Source organism: Physella acuta, unplaced genomic scaffold (assembly GCF_028476545.2).
Source record: "Physella acuta isolate Inbredline_101_S28 unplaced genomic scaffold, ASM2847654v3 ptg001247l, whole genome shotgun sequence".
NCBI lineage: Eukaryota > Metazoa > Mollusca > Gastropoda > Physidae > Physella > Physella acuta.
The window spans coordinates 19803-34366 of NW_026732763.1; the positions used below are offsets into that span (position 1 = coordinate 19803).

Here is a 14564-nt window from a genome sequence, read left to right on the forward strand (position 1 = left end):
TCAACAACTAAAAAATAAATGTAGATTACAGTTATAAGTATAGAAACAAAAATGTAAGAAAATAAAATATATATTTATAATACTATTTTAAGTATTTCATCATATTATGATCAATTATGCTCAAACAGTCATCAAGTTTGTTGCATGAGGCGGGTGTTATTGTAAGAAGAGATGTGGGTGATTGTGAGTGTGTGGGGGGGGGGGAGGATTACAGATTAGTAAATCTAAACTTAAATGCTAGTTATCTTTTCAATCTAAGAATCATTTGAGGAATCTATGGCACCAATGTGTTGGCTTAAAAAAAATCATTCAACAATAGTCGGTGAATTGTGAAGCAATTTTTACATTCTTTTCTTTTATGACAGTTGCTAGATTAGTGCTCGTTTTCGATGAATGTTACATTTTTGGAACAGCTGTCAGCTTAGCAATTGTATCGATACTGCGCGGTGCGCTGAGAAAAAATTGTAAATCACTCTTAACAACATATACTCAACAATACATGAAATATACAACAATACATTATACATCCAACATTACTTGATAAACTTAGCATAACATGATACGCTTAGAAAAACATGATACATCGAACAATACATCATACATCAAATGCATGATGCATGCTACAATACATAACACATCCAATAATGCATAATACATCGAACAATACATAGCACATCCAACAATACATAACACATCCAACAATACTTAATACATCCAACAACACAATACATCCAATAACCGTCATACATCCTACAAAACCCGGTTGATCAAGCACAACAAAAAATATCCAACAGGTCTCCTTGCAGTACGTCGTCAAGTCCAGTTAACGAAATTCATGTCAGCCGACGTCCCAGTAAAAAGTTCCACGTTCGCAGACGTCAGGGTAAAGAGTTCCACGCCAGCAGACGTCGCAATAAAAAGTTCTACGCCAGCAGACGTCAAGGTAAAGACTTCCACACCAGCAGACGTCAGGGTAAAGAGTTCCACGCCAGCAGACGACCAACAGCAGAAGCAGACGGAGTGCCATGACCAGGAGAGCAGGCTGAAGAAGGTCAATGACGTATGTGTCATCACTCCCATTGGCTACGCTTGGAGGATTATCTCTGACGTCGAGCACAGATTATCCAACTGTATTGTGCCCAAGGTCGGTGAATCACGTTGCTCAAGTGTTTATAAAATCGCAGTTTTTTTTAATGTAATATATTTTTACTTTTGATATAAGTAAAGTTTTAATATTTAGTAAATAGGCAATGCTGAGGTCATTGTTATGAACTTTACTTCATCTGCCCCGTATGTCTTGGCCCCGAACGGGAACTAATGAAATAGACAATAAAATACTTAAAAAAACTTTTTAAAAAACCACGTTTTTCTTGTGGACTAAAAAGTAGAAAATAAATTTTTCTTTTGTGCTTCCTCGAGCTGTGCAAGTTCTTGTGATGACTGACAAAAAACGTGGGTACGTTCACCATCAAATTTCCCGACCCATCTGCCCGACCCACGTTTTTTGTCAGTCATCACAAGAACTTGCACAGCTCGAGGAAGCACAAAAGAAAAATTTATTTTCTACTTTTTAGTCCACAAGAAAAACGTGGTGTTTTAAAAAGTTTTTTTAAGTATTTTATTTTCTCCTTTTTAGTCCGTTGCTACACATGAAAAACGTGGTTTTTAAAAAAAGTTTTTTATATAGTTTATTTTCTACTTTATCTAATGACTTGATTAAGTATGACTTTACTAAGTGTTTATAAATACACGGACTAAAAAAAATCTTGAGCGACCAGGATTCGAACCTGGGTTGTCGCGGCCACAACGCGAAGTACTAACCACTATACGATCACGGCCAGCGCGCTCACATCGATTGGGGCCGAAGTAACTGTGTCAATAAGCCTACAGTCTTGTCGGTATCTTTAGAAATCATGTCCTCAATTTTATGGTCCTTGGGGCGTAATTAAATTAAGCTAATTACGGTCTCTAATTGCTAGTTTTTATGATTGCATCTGAAATTGTTAGGCGAAAGTAGCCTGTATGCCAAATTTCAGATCTCAAGAGCAATCAGAAGTGGGCTAATTTTCGATGTCAATTTTAACAACAAACATCCAAACAACCAAACAAACAAACGCGAAGCTGAGTTAAGAAAAACGTGTTAAAAACATTTGAATATCTATTATTTAAACATAAAATTAAACCCTTCTAAATAAAATGCATGTGTTATATAATGATTGTTTTATTTTCTGTTAAGCATACTTAGGGATATAATAAACTAAAAGTACCTTAATTGCTCATTAATTAAAATTAAAAGTACTTTAACTTCTCATTAATCTCTGGGTAACTGCGCCCATCTCCTACTTTTCTTTATTCATTTCTTACCTTTACTTCCCACATAACAGCATATTTTGACCTACCTCTGACCAGCCTTATGCAAATCTTGTAACTTAATTTTGAGCCTTTTCTAATGTAGTGATTTCGTTCAAACTTTCCATATACGTTCTATTTCGATGACAATAAAAGTTTATCTGATTTTTTAAAAAAATTAGCTTTTTAATTTTTCTCAACCCTCTTGTCCAGTTCCTCAATATATGGGATATTCATTAGGGTATTGGTTTGGATGTAGTTAGTTTAATTAGTCATTAAAAATTAATTAAATGGTTTTGAAACTAAGCGGAGACAACACAATTAAATCACTTGATACTCACTCACCTTGTGACCTTACTCGCCTTTGCCTTTTTATGTACCTAAATCAAATCTACCTAGTCTATCTGAGCTTAAACATCTGACCTTGTGAATTAACACACCTCCAACTTTATATTTCCCTAATCAAATCTACCTAGTCTTTCTGACCTTGACCTCCTGACCTTGTGACCTAAATAACCTGTCTTCCATCTCAGGTGGGCTGCACCTTCTGGATCAACATCTTCCGGTTCCTCAACAACGAGACGAGTGGCGTCATCTATGACTCCCCTTTCGACATCCCCCGCATGACCACACACTACGGGAACATCAGCTTTGAGGAGTCGATGTGGAGCAGTCAGCCAGCCTCCAGCTTTATGGCTGACTCTTTGAGGTAGTCTGACTCGCTGACTCTTTGAGGTAGTCTGACTCGCTGACTCTTTGAGGGTAGTTGACTTGTTGACTCTTTAAAGTTGTCTGACTCGCTGACTCATTGAGGTAGTTGACTCGCTGACTCCTTGAGGTAGTCTGACTCTTTAGTCTGACTCGCTGACTCTTTGAGGTAGTCTGACTCAGTGGCTCTTTGAGGTAGTATGACTGACTCTTTGAGGTAGCTGATTAGCTGACTCTTTGAGGTAGTTGACTCGCTGACTCTTTGAGGTAGTCTGACTCTTTGACTCTATGAGGTAGTTGATTAGCTGACTATTTGAGGTAGTTGACTCGCTGACTCTTTGAGGTAGTCTGATTAGCTGACTCTTTGGGGTAGTGACTCTCTGACTCTTTGAGGTAGATGACTCTTGTCTGTAGTTGATTAGCTGACTTTTGGATGTAGTTGATAGCCGACTCTCCGAGGAAGCTGATGAGCTGACTCTTTGAGTAATATACTCTTTATTATGTGACCCATACAGTCATATACTGTTGTATTGCTAGAGGTTTGTGTGAACCATATTGTCAAAATACTATTGTACTGTAACTAACAGATTTATATGGCCCACACATATCTATCGCAACAGGATATATGGTCCATACACATATCTATCGCAACAGGATATATGGTCCATACACATATCTATCGCAACAGGATATATGGTCCATACACATATCTATCGCAACAGGATATATGGTCCATACACATGTCTATCCCAACAGGTTTATATGGTCCATACACATGTCTATTCCAACAGGTTTATGTTTGTGCGAGACCCCTACAGCCGTCTCTGGTCTGCCTGGATCGACAAATTTTGGTTGCCAGATTTTTGGTACTCGGAGGGTGAAAAAATTGCAGACTTTTTGAATTACGATGGTAAAAATATTTCGTTGCTACGAATCTGACACATTTTATTTTTTTTTTTTTTTTTTTTTTTTTTTGTTTTGTGAAATTGTGTAGATGGTATTTGTAATTTGAGCGTAAAATCTTACTGTAATTTTTGAGTTGTTAAGTGTTAAAAGCGATTAAGGACGAAACTACAGTTAATTTTTTTAACTTCTGTGCAAATTTACTTTCAATGTCATTGACACATTTTATTAGAAAAAAAAATCTAAGAAAGTTTCTGAAATAGCTTTTAATTACTTGCACAATTTTTGTCGCCTACAGCCGATACAAAATACTGTCCAAAGGATATCTCTTTCGTTGACTTTTTACGGTAAATTAAAACTTGTTTTTAAGTTTTATTTTTTTTTATCTACTTTTCCTACTTCAGTTAGCTAACTGCTCTGTTTAAATTTGAGTTTATGTTAAGTGAAAGATTTATGTTATATACAAACATGCTATTTGTTTATAATTACGTTATTTTAAACTGTGTTTTAATGGTATGTTTTTCTTTATGGCTATTGTAGCAACGTAATTTAAGTGCTTGATTTTTTTTCTCTCTGACACATTACTTACTTAAACCTAATGCTACACACTAACACATCTCCTGTCACTCATCAACTGTTACACACTAACACACACCGTGTCACTCGTCAGTTGTCAACAAACTCCGTGAACACTTCTCAACCCAAAACACAATCAAGGGCTACAACTGTGTACAAAAGCGGGTACCTGTGATTCAATACACAACATACACACACAACATGTGAAGGACTTAACAGCCTTCACTATTTTAGTGCTGCCGTTTATGTTGCATACAGAATCATCACTGACTTACGTAACTAGACAATTAAGTGCTGTTTTTTTGTGTCTATCGGGTACTAAGTAACTTACGTAACTAAACAAGGCTGATAATACTTACATCAATTAATTGCTGTTGTTTCTGCCTACCAGGTTCATAACTAACACTAGCTTCATGGAGAACCCCGAACAGCTGAACGAGCATTGGGCCCCCTACAAGTACGTGTGCGACCCCTGTTTGTTTCGACCCCACATCCTAGGCAAGATGGAGACTTTCACACGGGACTCAAGGTAACTGGTAACTGAAAGATTGAGGTCGCCTCCCTTAGACCAAGGCAGTGGCGTAGCGAGGTCGGGTGTTACCCGTTGCGGCACTTAATGGTGTCACCCCCCCCCCCCAGAGGCGTAGCGACTCTTCCGGGGACAAACTTTCAATTTTCGATTTGCACCCCCCCCCCCCTCAAATTTTTCTCTATATATTTTTACTACTTTTTTACCTTGGTGTCACCCCCCCCCCCCCTAAATCGTGTCACCCGGTGCGGTCCGCCCCCCCCCCCGCCACCCCCCCCCCCCTCGCTACGCCTCTGGACCAAGGCATCCGTAGGCTAAACTCTAAGAAATGCCTCTCTTTAAAGATAATATTTTGGCTTCCTTTATTAAGTCATTTAGAATAACCTAACCATCAGTGGCCTCCCTTAAAAGTTCCTAGCTTAGCCTCCTTTATAATGTCCTTTAGAATAATCTCCCTAGATAAGGCTCTATCAAGTTATCTCCCTTATTCGGTCCTAGATAGTAGCCTCCAGTAGACTACCTCTTATCAAGTAGCCTCCCTTAGACTAGTTTTTTTTTAAAAAATAGCTCGCTCTTACTTTGGTTTAAATAAATAAAAAACTAATTTAATTATACAATTGAGAACTATTTATTTTAAGGCTAAAATATTAAGTGGGACTCGTTTTAGTATGTGTGCATATGGCGAATTACGTAGGGGAAGGGTGGGATGGGTTATTTTTTCTTGCCGCATACAATTTTAATAATTTTATTACACAAACATAATATATTTATATCTTTAATATAATAGGGGCTTCAATATGAAGTCCGACACGGTGACCAAATATTCAGCCATTCTGCTATGTAGCGGTGTCGAGCGTCTAGCGTTAGAGCACTAAACGAATTCTAGGGTTCGAGTCCGTAGTGTACGCCACTAAGTCAACCTGATTGGGACTGATGCCTGACTTGAGGAAAGTCAACATGACTTTGCTGACCGCCTGTTTTTATTTTCAGTTTTGATTAAACAACAAATTAAACATTTCTTTTAAAAAATGGTTTGTAGTTTAAAAATAAAACGAAATTTTTAATTTGATTACATTTTTTTCCCAGGCTTATTTTAGAAAAAGCCAACATGACCTGGCTCCTGGACGAGCCTATAAATAGAAAGGTCAACGTGACCCACTCTGTGACGGCCGACCGAGCCATAAAAGAGATGGAGATGTTGACAGAATACAATGTGGAAATGTGGAACTTTTTCCAGGAGGAATTTGAGGTAATTAGAAAATACGTGTCTCTGGTTGTCGTAACCAAGGTAACCATCTTTCGAGAGTTATCGAACTTTGGTCTATTTGTTGTGGTAACAAGGGTAAAACTATTAACAGAGTTATCGAACTTTGGTCTGTATGTCGTGGTAAGCGCGTTAACAAACTTTAGAGTTATTGAACCTTGGTCTATTTGTACTCTAATATTGATTCCCTGTTTCACAATTTAAACAAATATGTGTTCTTTTTTTTTGAAGCATTTAAATATTTAACCTCATAAAACAGTCTAATGGGTCGGCGAACTAATTATAAAAATAAGAAATTGATTTATAAGAAATATTTTTAAAATGTCAGTCTAATTAAGGTAATGAGGTCCATGAAGATCTTTAAAAGGCGCAATTAAATTGTTATATAAAGAATTTGTTTTCTTCGTTTCTTGCGTTTTTTTTTAGAGCGTGTGAAATACCAAGTTTTTAACAATTTTTCGACCATATTGAATTGTATTATAAAGGTCGTTTACTTTATGTGTGTTCCTATAACCCATAAATCTAAGAAGTTCGCGCTACTCTCAAGAAAAAACAGAAATAAAAAACCAAAAAAAAACCAGTATTGAGTTGTAGGTCTGATTATTAAATTAAAAATATAAATATTCACGAGCGGGCAGAATTTTTATGTCGTGTTTCATTTGAGGTTTAAAATCAATTGTCGGTATGGAGGGCAGATGAAATAGAGATGAACTGTTTATGTGACATCGGCCTGCGAAGAGATAAGAAGTCAGCATATTACTCAGTCGCTTTAGTTTTCTTTACCGTCGGTCTGGTAAGGACCGGGGTACGGTGGAACAGTGGCGTAGCGAGGTCGGGTGTCACCCACGGTGCGGCACTTAATGGTGTCACCCCCCAGAGGCGTAGCGACCCTTTCCGGGGACACACTTTCAAGTTTTCGATTTGCACCCCCCCCCCAACAAACTTTCGATTTGCACCCCCCCCCCTCAAGTTTTTCTCTATATATTTTGCTATTTTTTGCCTTGGTGTCACCCCCCTAAATGGTGTCACCCAGTGCGGTCCGCACCCACCGCCCCCCCTCCCCTTCGCTACGCCCCTGCGGTGGAATCAGATACATCCTACAGATATTCGGGTTATCAGTCGTACGCTCTACCATCCGACCATATCGTACGTTACACAACAGCCATAGACAACTAGACAATTTTGACTAAGCTTTTATTTTAAACAAGCTTTTTGTTTCCGTATAGTACCTCCCCTAACATCACTCATACACTTATCACAGACCTGCTTCACGCTCGAACAACTCTTCAGCCGGCTGTGGACGGCGTTCCAGTTCAATGGTCACCTGCCCATGGAGGTACCGTTCCCACCCAGACGGCCCAGGGAGCCGCCTCTGACCCAGGAGTCCTTCATCCAACTCTGCACCCATGCGTACAAGGCCTGGAGCTCCAGAGACAGCAAGACACAAAAGGCACAAAAAAGGGCGGCGATGCTCCGTGGTTACATGGAGGTGCCAACAGATCTTTTGTACAAGATAGAAGAACTGTACCGGTGGGATTTTATCATGTTTGATTACAACAGGTATCCACGGGATATTTATGAAAATAGGTGACGAGATCCACCCGTACAAGGGTTAGAGAATTATTCAAGATGGCGTCAAAAAATAGGTGACAAGATTCACCCTTCCACTAATTAGTAAATTATACAAGATGGCATAGTAAATAGGTGACAAGATTCACCGTTCCACTATTTAGTAAATTATTCAAGATGTCTTAGAAAATAGGTGATATAATTCACCTTATAAATTGTCTTAAAATTATATAAGTAGTTATCGCAAACAGGTAACAGAATGCACAGATTTCACCTACAGTTAAATTATTTGCGATGGAGTCGAAAATAGGTGACAGAGTTCACCTTAACGAAGTGAAATAAATCATTTATAATGTACTGGAAAATATAGAAAAAATGTACAGTAGAATTCAAACCATCTAAAATTAGGAGGAAATCATAGACCCCAAGAGACTGGTTGCAAGAAATATCTAAATGGTATGTTCGTACATTAAAAGCTAGGTTTAACAGACCAAATAACATTTAATCTATATTGAAGTCGGTGTTAGAAACCCATAGATATTGTTTTGGATATTTCTCTCAAGCGGGTGGTTTTGATACTCGAAAGTACATGTTTTCTATTTAAATTTTTAAAATATTATTTATGCTAGGGACTTGCTCCGGGGATTGGGGGGGGGGGGGGGGGGGGGGGTAAGACAGGTGGGGAGGTTCTTCACAGAGAGATGTAAGGCAATACCGCTGTAAATTGGAGGATAAAGTCAATACAAGTTTCAACGTCATTATGGAAGCAAACGCCATGGCCTGGCTATATATTTTAATACAACACACGGAGGCTAGTGGGGCCTGAAGACGACTCAAATATTGCCGAGATCTGCTAGTAAAAAACATTTGACTTGCAGTGCTTTGACGATATTTTCAGGCAACTAACCCTAAGGTTGTTTTTTTTTTAATTGACTGAAGACTCGTGATAACCTGAGATGAAAACTATTTAACAACACGAATACAGAAAATAAACACTTTCGACATCAAACTGGTGGTGTAGCTATTTTCTGCATGAACACGCACGGTTACTTGAGTAGGTAAAGAGGAAAGGTGATTGGCTAATTAAAGAAAAAAAAGACAAGATCGTCGAAGTGATTTAATTTTAGAACCATGTTATTGTTTATATCTTGATCTAGTGTACATAATTTTTTTTTTGCTTTACAGATGTTGCATTTCATTGTATCATACAGAAATCTGTTATATTTATATATATATATATATATATATATATATATATATATATATATATATATATATATATATATATATGTGTGTGTGTGTATTTTTTTTCCTGTAGAAAAAACAATGAGAACGATGCATTTTAAAAAAAATAATAACAGACGAAATAGTATGGTTAGTAAATATATATTTTGATTATGAATAATCACACATAACATTTTTATGACTGCAAAATTAATTATTTGATCACTTACATTTTTAAGAAATGAAGTTGTAAAAATTGTGTAGTTCACAAAACATATATTTAAAACGTTATATTAATGACTACAAAAAAATAAAAATAAAACTCAACAAATCCTTTTTGTATACGAACTTTACATTCCAAGTTTACATTACGTAATAAATCATCAATCACTACTATGCTTATATATGTGTTTTTTATTTTATTTTACAAGTCCGAGAAATCGGGATGTTATAAATAGTTGGGATTAAAATTCGATCTAGAAGGAAAAGTTTTATACACAGTCACACGGGAATAATATAAGATCACAACTAATCTGATTGTTTTAGAACTTTAATCAGTTGGGATTTTTAAAAAAATCCATGACGGGGAAATAACTTCTGTTTTATAAAAGGATAAATCAAAGTAAAATGTTCCTTTGGAAAAGAAGCAAAAAAATAAATATAACTATTTTCCTTACTTTTTTATTTTTCAGCTTTTTTTATTTCTCTTTAAAGAAATTTGTAATTGTTATTTTAAAAAAAAAATATAATACTCAAATAATATAATACTCTAAACTTTTTAATGTGCATGGCATTGCATAAAATTGTATTTCGATTTACATGAAACCAAAGCAAACTCTATCTGGACGGGTAAGTTGTGTAGAAATATCAAGCGCCATCTCCAAGTATATGTCACGCCTCCCAGATCTTTGAAACTACCAGTTCAAGATGCAATACATTCCGGCAAGGATTTAATACGTTTTGGTGAATAATTTAATGTCATCTAGCTAATGATTTAATATTTTCAGGCAGAAGGATTTAATAAAATCAGGCGAATTATTTAATATATTCTTTCGAAGAAATCAATTCTGGCAAATAATTTAATATATTCTGGCGAATATTTAATATATTCTTGCGAAGAAATCAATAATTCTACAAATAATTTAATATATTCTGGCGAATGTTTAATATATTCTTGCGAAGAAATCAATAATTCTGGCAAATAATTTAATATATTCTGACTAATGGTTAATATATTCTGGTGAAGAATTTATAATGTTCTGGCGAATAATTTAATATATTCTGGCGAATGTTTAATATATTCTGGTGAAGAATAGATAATGTTCTGGCGAATAATTTAATATTTTTGCGAAGAATTCATTCTCTCCTGACGAAACATTCAACATATTCTGGAGATATTGCAGCGAGCACGTGAAATTATATTTAGAAACCGTGTTCTTTCTTCAAGTCTGTCTCATCATTGCCCATGAAGTACTGATTAGTCAAAGTCGCCTGGGAAGTCTAAGACCTGAGGTATGGGTTGAATGACCGTGGGCTTGATGTAGCGGAGGATTGTTCTGTGTGAGTCGTCGTAAGGTCCCCAGTCGTCTGTTGGCTGGTTTAAACGTACTAAAGTCTGGGGGGTAAAGTTATTGGTAGAGTATGTGGGTAAAGGTTTTGGTTGAGTATGTGGGTAAAGTTTTTGGTAGAGTATGTGAGTAAAGTTTTTGGTAGAGTATGTGGGTAAAGTTTTTGGTAGAGTATGTGAGTAAAGTTTCTGTTGAAATATGTAGGTAACGTTTTTGGAAGAATATACGAGTAAAGTTTTTGTTAGAATGTATGAGTAACGTTTTTGGTAGAGTATGGGGGTAAAGTTTTTGTTGGAATATGTGGGTAAAGTTTCTGTTGAAATATGTTGGTAAAGTTTTGTTAGAATTTTATAAGTAAAGTATTTGTTAGAATATCTGATTAAAGTTTTTGTTAGAATATTTGGGTAAAGATTTTGTTAATATATGTAAGTTAAGTTTTATAGAATATATATATATATATATATATATATATATATATATATATATATATATATATATATATATATATATATATATATATATATATATATATATATATATATATATATATATATATATATGTATATATATATGTACATATATATATATATATATATATATATATATATATATATATATATGTATATATATATATGTACATATATATATATATATATATATATATATATATATATATATATATATATATATATATATATATATATATATATATATATATATATATATATATATGTGTGTGTGTGTATGTGTATGTGTGTGTATACTTGTTATGTCAAATTATCTCTACTCACCTGCCAAGCCTGTCTATACCCGTTTAACCTCCACTCCCGCCAGAAATACACCAAATACCACAGGGGTGTCCACACCATCGTCAACACCACCACTAGCCACCCCAGGAGCTCCGCCCACACGGGGTAGGCGCTGCTAGTGATTGGCTGGTACCTGACACACTCGAACACGATGATGGCCTGGGGATGTACGTGTGGATTTAGATGTGGATGTGGATGTGGTGTAGGTGTAGGTGTTGGTGTTGGTTTGGATGTGGATGTGGATGTGGATATTGAAATGAATGTGGATATTGATTTGGATGTGGATATTTTTGTGGATGTGGAGATTGATGTGGATATTGATGTGGATGTGGTGTAGGTGTAGGTGCAGGTGTACGTGTAGGTGTGAGTGTAGGTGTAGGTGTTGGTGTTGGTTTGGATGTGGATGTGGATGTGGATGTGGATATTGAAATGAATGTGGATACTGATTTGGATGTGGATATTTTTGTGGATGTGGATATTAATGTGGATATTGATGTGGATATTGATGTGGACGAGGATTTGGACGTGGATGTGGATATTGATGTGGATATTGATGTGGATATTGATGTGGACGTGGATTTGGATGTGGATGTTGATATTTATGTAGATGTAGATGTAGATGAGGAAGTAGATGAGCATGTGAATGTGGATGTGGCTGTAGATGTAGATGTAGATGTAGATGAGACCAGTATCATGACTTCAGGCATTGTTCGAGATTGTTTGCTGTACTTTTCCAGGCATCTTTTTGGGAACTATTTCCCCTCCCTCACCATAAAATACGTCCACCCCTCCCCCCCCCCCCCCCCAGAATTATCAAATGCTTCCCCCCCCCCCTTCCCCCCAGTTTCTAGAATTCTCAATCACTCGAGACAGAAAAAGACAGAAAGAAACCCTTCTTGTCTATTATTCTGAAGTCGAGCTGACTTTAGACAAAACTAGCAAAGCACTAGACTATTGGCACCAAGATTCCGACAATAGACTCTTCCAAAAATGGGGGTGTTAGGTTGTTAATGGTACCAACTAATCGACTTAACACCTATGTACCAAGAAATGACCTTAAGACCTATGCACCAACTAATGACCTACAGACTTTTGCACCAACTAATGACCTAAAGACCTATGCACCAACTAATGACCCAAAGACCTATGCACCAACTAATGACTAAGACATATGCACCAACTAATGACCTAAAGACCTATGCACCAACTAATGACTAAAGACCTATACACCTAATAATGACCTAAAGACCTATAACCTAATAATGACCTAAAGACCTATAACCTAATAATGACCTAAAGACCTATACACCTAATAATGACCTAAAGACCTATACATCTAGTAATAACCTAAAGACCTATACACCTAGTAATGGCCTAAAGACCTATGTACCAACTAATTACCTAAAGACATATGCCCCAAGAAATAAAATAAAGACCTATGCACCAACTAATGACCTAAAGACCTATGCACCAACTAATGACCTAAAGACCTATGCACCAAGAAATGACCAAAAGACCTATATACCTACCAGTAAGAGCACAGGTGAGACGACGTACCAGTTGAAGGCGTAGTAAAACCGGAACATGAACATGGCGCAGGGGGAGTGGCCAACCATCAGCTCAACATCCTCAGCCAATCGCTTGTGACCTAAGGGGCGGTAATAAAACACATTGTGAAACAGGGTTTAGCCGAGGTTACGTCTAGAGAAACAACATATGTCGTTGGCTAATTTAGCCAGGGGTTTAGACTAACGTAACCATCAGAGTTTCTTCCAGGCATCCGCACCCCCCCCCCCAGAAAGTCTACCCCCCTCACCCCCTGGTAACAATATATATCAGCGGCTAACTTAGACGGGGATTTGGTCTAGTGTAAAACTATAGCAAATAGTAAGCATGGAATACGACTTACTATAATTAAATAATTACAGCTATATTTTACATTCTGTTGATTAAATTATAATGGGGTGTTGTTGGGGTGGGTGAAGAAGTTATAAGTAGTGTAGTACTGTAGTCAGTAACCGTGTGTGCAGTGTGTGGTACTGTGTAATAGTGTGTAGGCGTTTAGTAGTGTGTAGATGTGAAGTAGTGTGTAGGTGTGTCGTAGCGTGTAGTGTTTTGTAATAGTGTGAAGTGCTGTGTAGTGCTGTGTAGTACTGTAGTGTGTAGGTGTGTAGTAGTATGTAGTAGTATAAAGTAGTAAGTAGCACTCTGCAGTAGTATGTAGTCTAGTGTAGGAATGTGTAGTAGTGTATAGGTGTGTAGTAGTATGCAGTAGTATGTAGCAGTGTATAGTACTATGCAGTTGTGTATGACTGTATAGTAGTGTATAGGTGTGTAGTAGTATGTAGCAGTTAAAAGTTGTAATTAGTACTCATATGTAGTGTGTAGTCTAGTGTAGGAATGTGTAGTAGTGTATAAGTATGTAGAAGTATGTAGTATGTAGCAGTGTATAGTACTATGTAGTTCCGACACTACCGTAGACCCAAACGATGGCAAAAATCTCCAGGAAACCAATCAACAACAACGGTAGACCAACAAAGACGTCCAGTAGCTCCACTATATACATGCCACCCTGAAACAAACACAACAATTATGGTCGATACAATTTATGTAACTTTCGCCGTAAATTATGTTAGGGGAGGGGGGGGGGGCACTAGGTTGCAGTGATTTAAAACTATATCGGCTTTCACTATAATTCAATTTTTTTTTTTTTTTTTTTTTGCATTGAATTTGAAAACGTTTTAAAAAAACCTTCTGCAATCTTATTTTTAAGCTTATCAGCCACTAAACAACATTTTTTCCAAGAATTAAAATTTTCTTTCACTTTAGTATTTTGATTTTTCAATTAAGAGTATTATAAAAAATAGTGCTATTGGTATTCGATTAAAGTCATGTTTTTTTTTTGGTTTTTTTATGGATTTCGAGTGCTCGTCCTTCTGGTTTTGTTATTTTGTTTCAGCTTTTGACAATAAATATATTTTTATATCCGCTTATTAACTAATTAAAATAAAATGGAATGGAAAACTTTACAAACGATGTTGTGCTCGTAATCTAAAATGCTTGTA

At 36.4% G+C, this 14564-nt stretch overlaps 1 protein-coding gene across 1 annotated transcript; it reads left to right on the forward strand.

Annotated features, from left to right (window-relative positions):
* The first annotated feature begins 835 nt into the window (after window positions 1-835).
* On the forward strand, window positions 836-7920 carry LOC131957462 (uncharacterized). The gene is made up of 5 exons (XM_059322293.1): window positions 836-1144; window positions 2883-3058; window positions 4928-5065; window positions 6152-6314; window positions 7591-7920. Exons 1-5 carry the CDS (start codon window positions 836-838, stop codon window positions 7918-7920), a joined length of 1116 nt encoding a protein of 371 aa, XP_059178276.1.
* The last annotated feature ends 6644 nt before the right edge of the window (window positions 7921-14564 follow it).

Bases quoted from the DNA above. Each gene is read 5' to 3' on its own strand.
- LOC131957462 (XM_059322293.1), top strand. From the start codon at position 836: ATGTCAGCCGACGTCCCAGTAAAAAGTTCCACGTTCGCAGACGTCAGG. The intron at 3,059-4,927 runs GTAGTCTGACTC...TCTGCCTACCAG, and splicing joins TTTATGGCTGACTCTTTGAG to GTTCATAACTAACACTAGCT. The intron at 6,315-7,590 runs GTAATTAGAAAA...CACTTATCACAG, and splicing joins TTTTCCAGGAGGAATTTGAG to ACCTGCTTCACGCTCGAACA.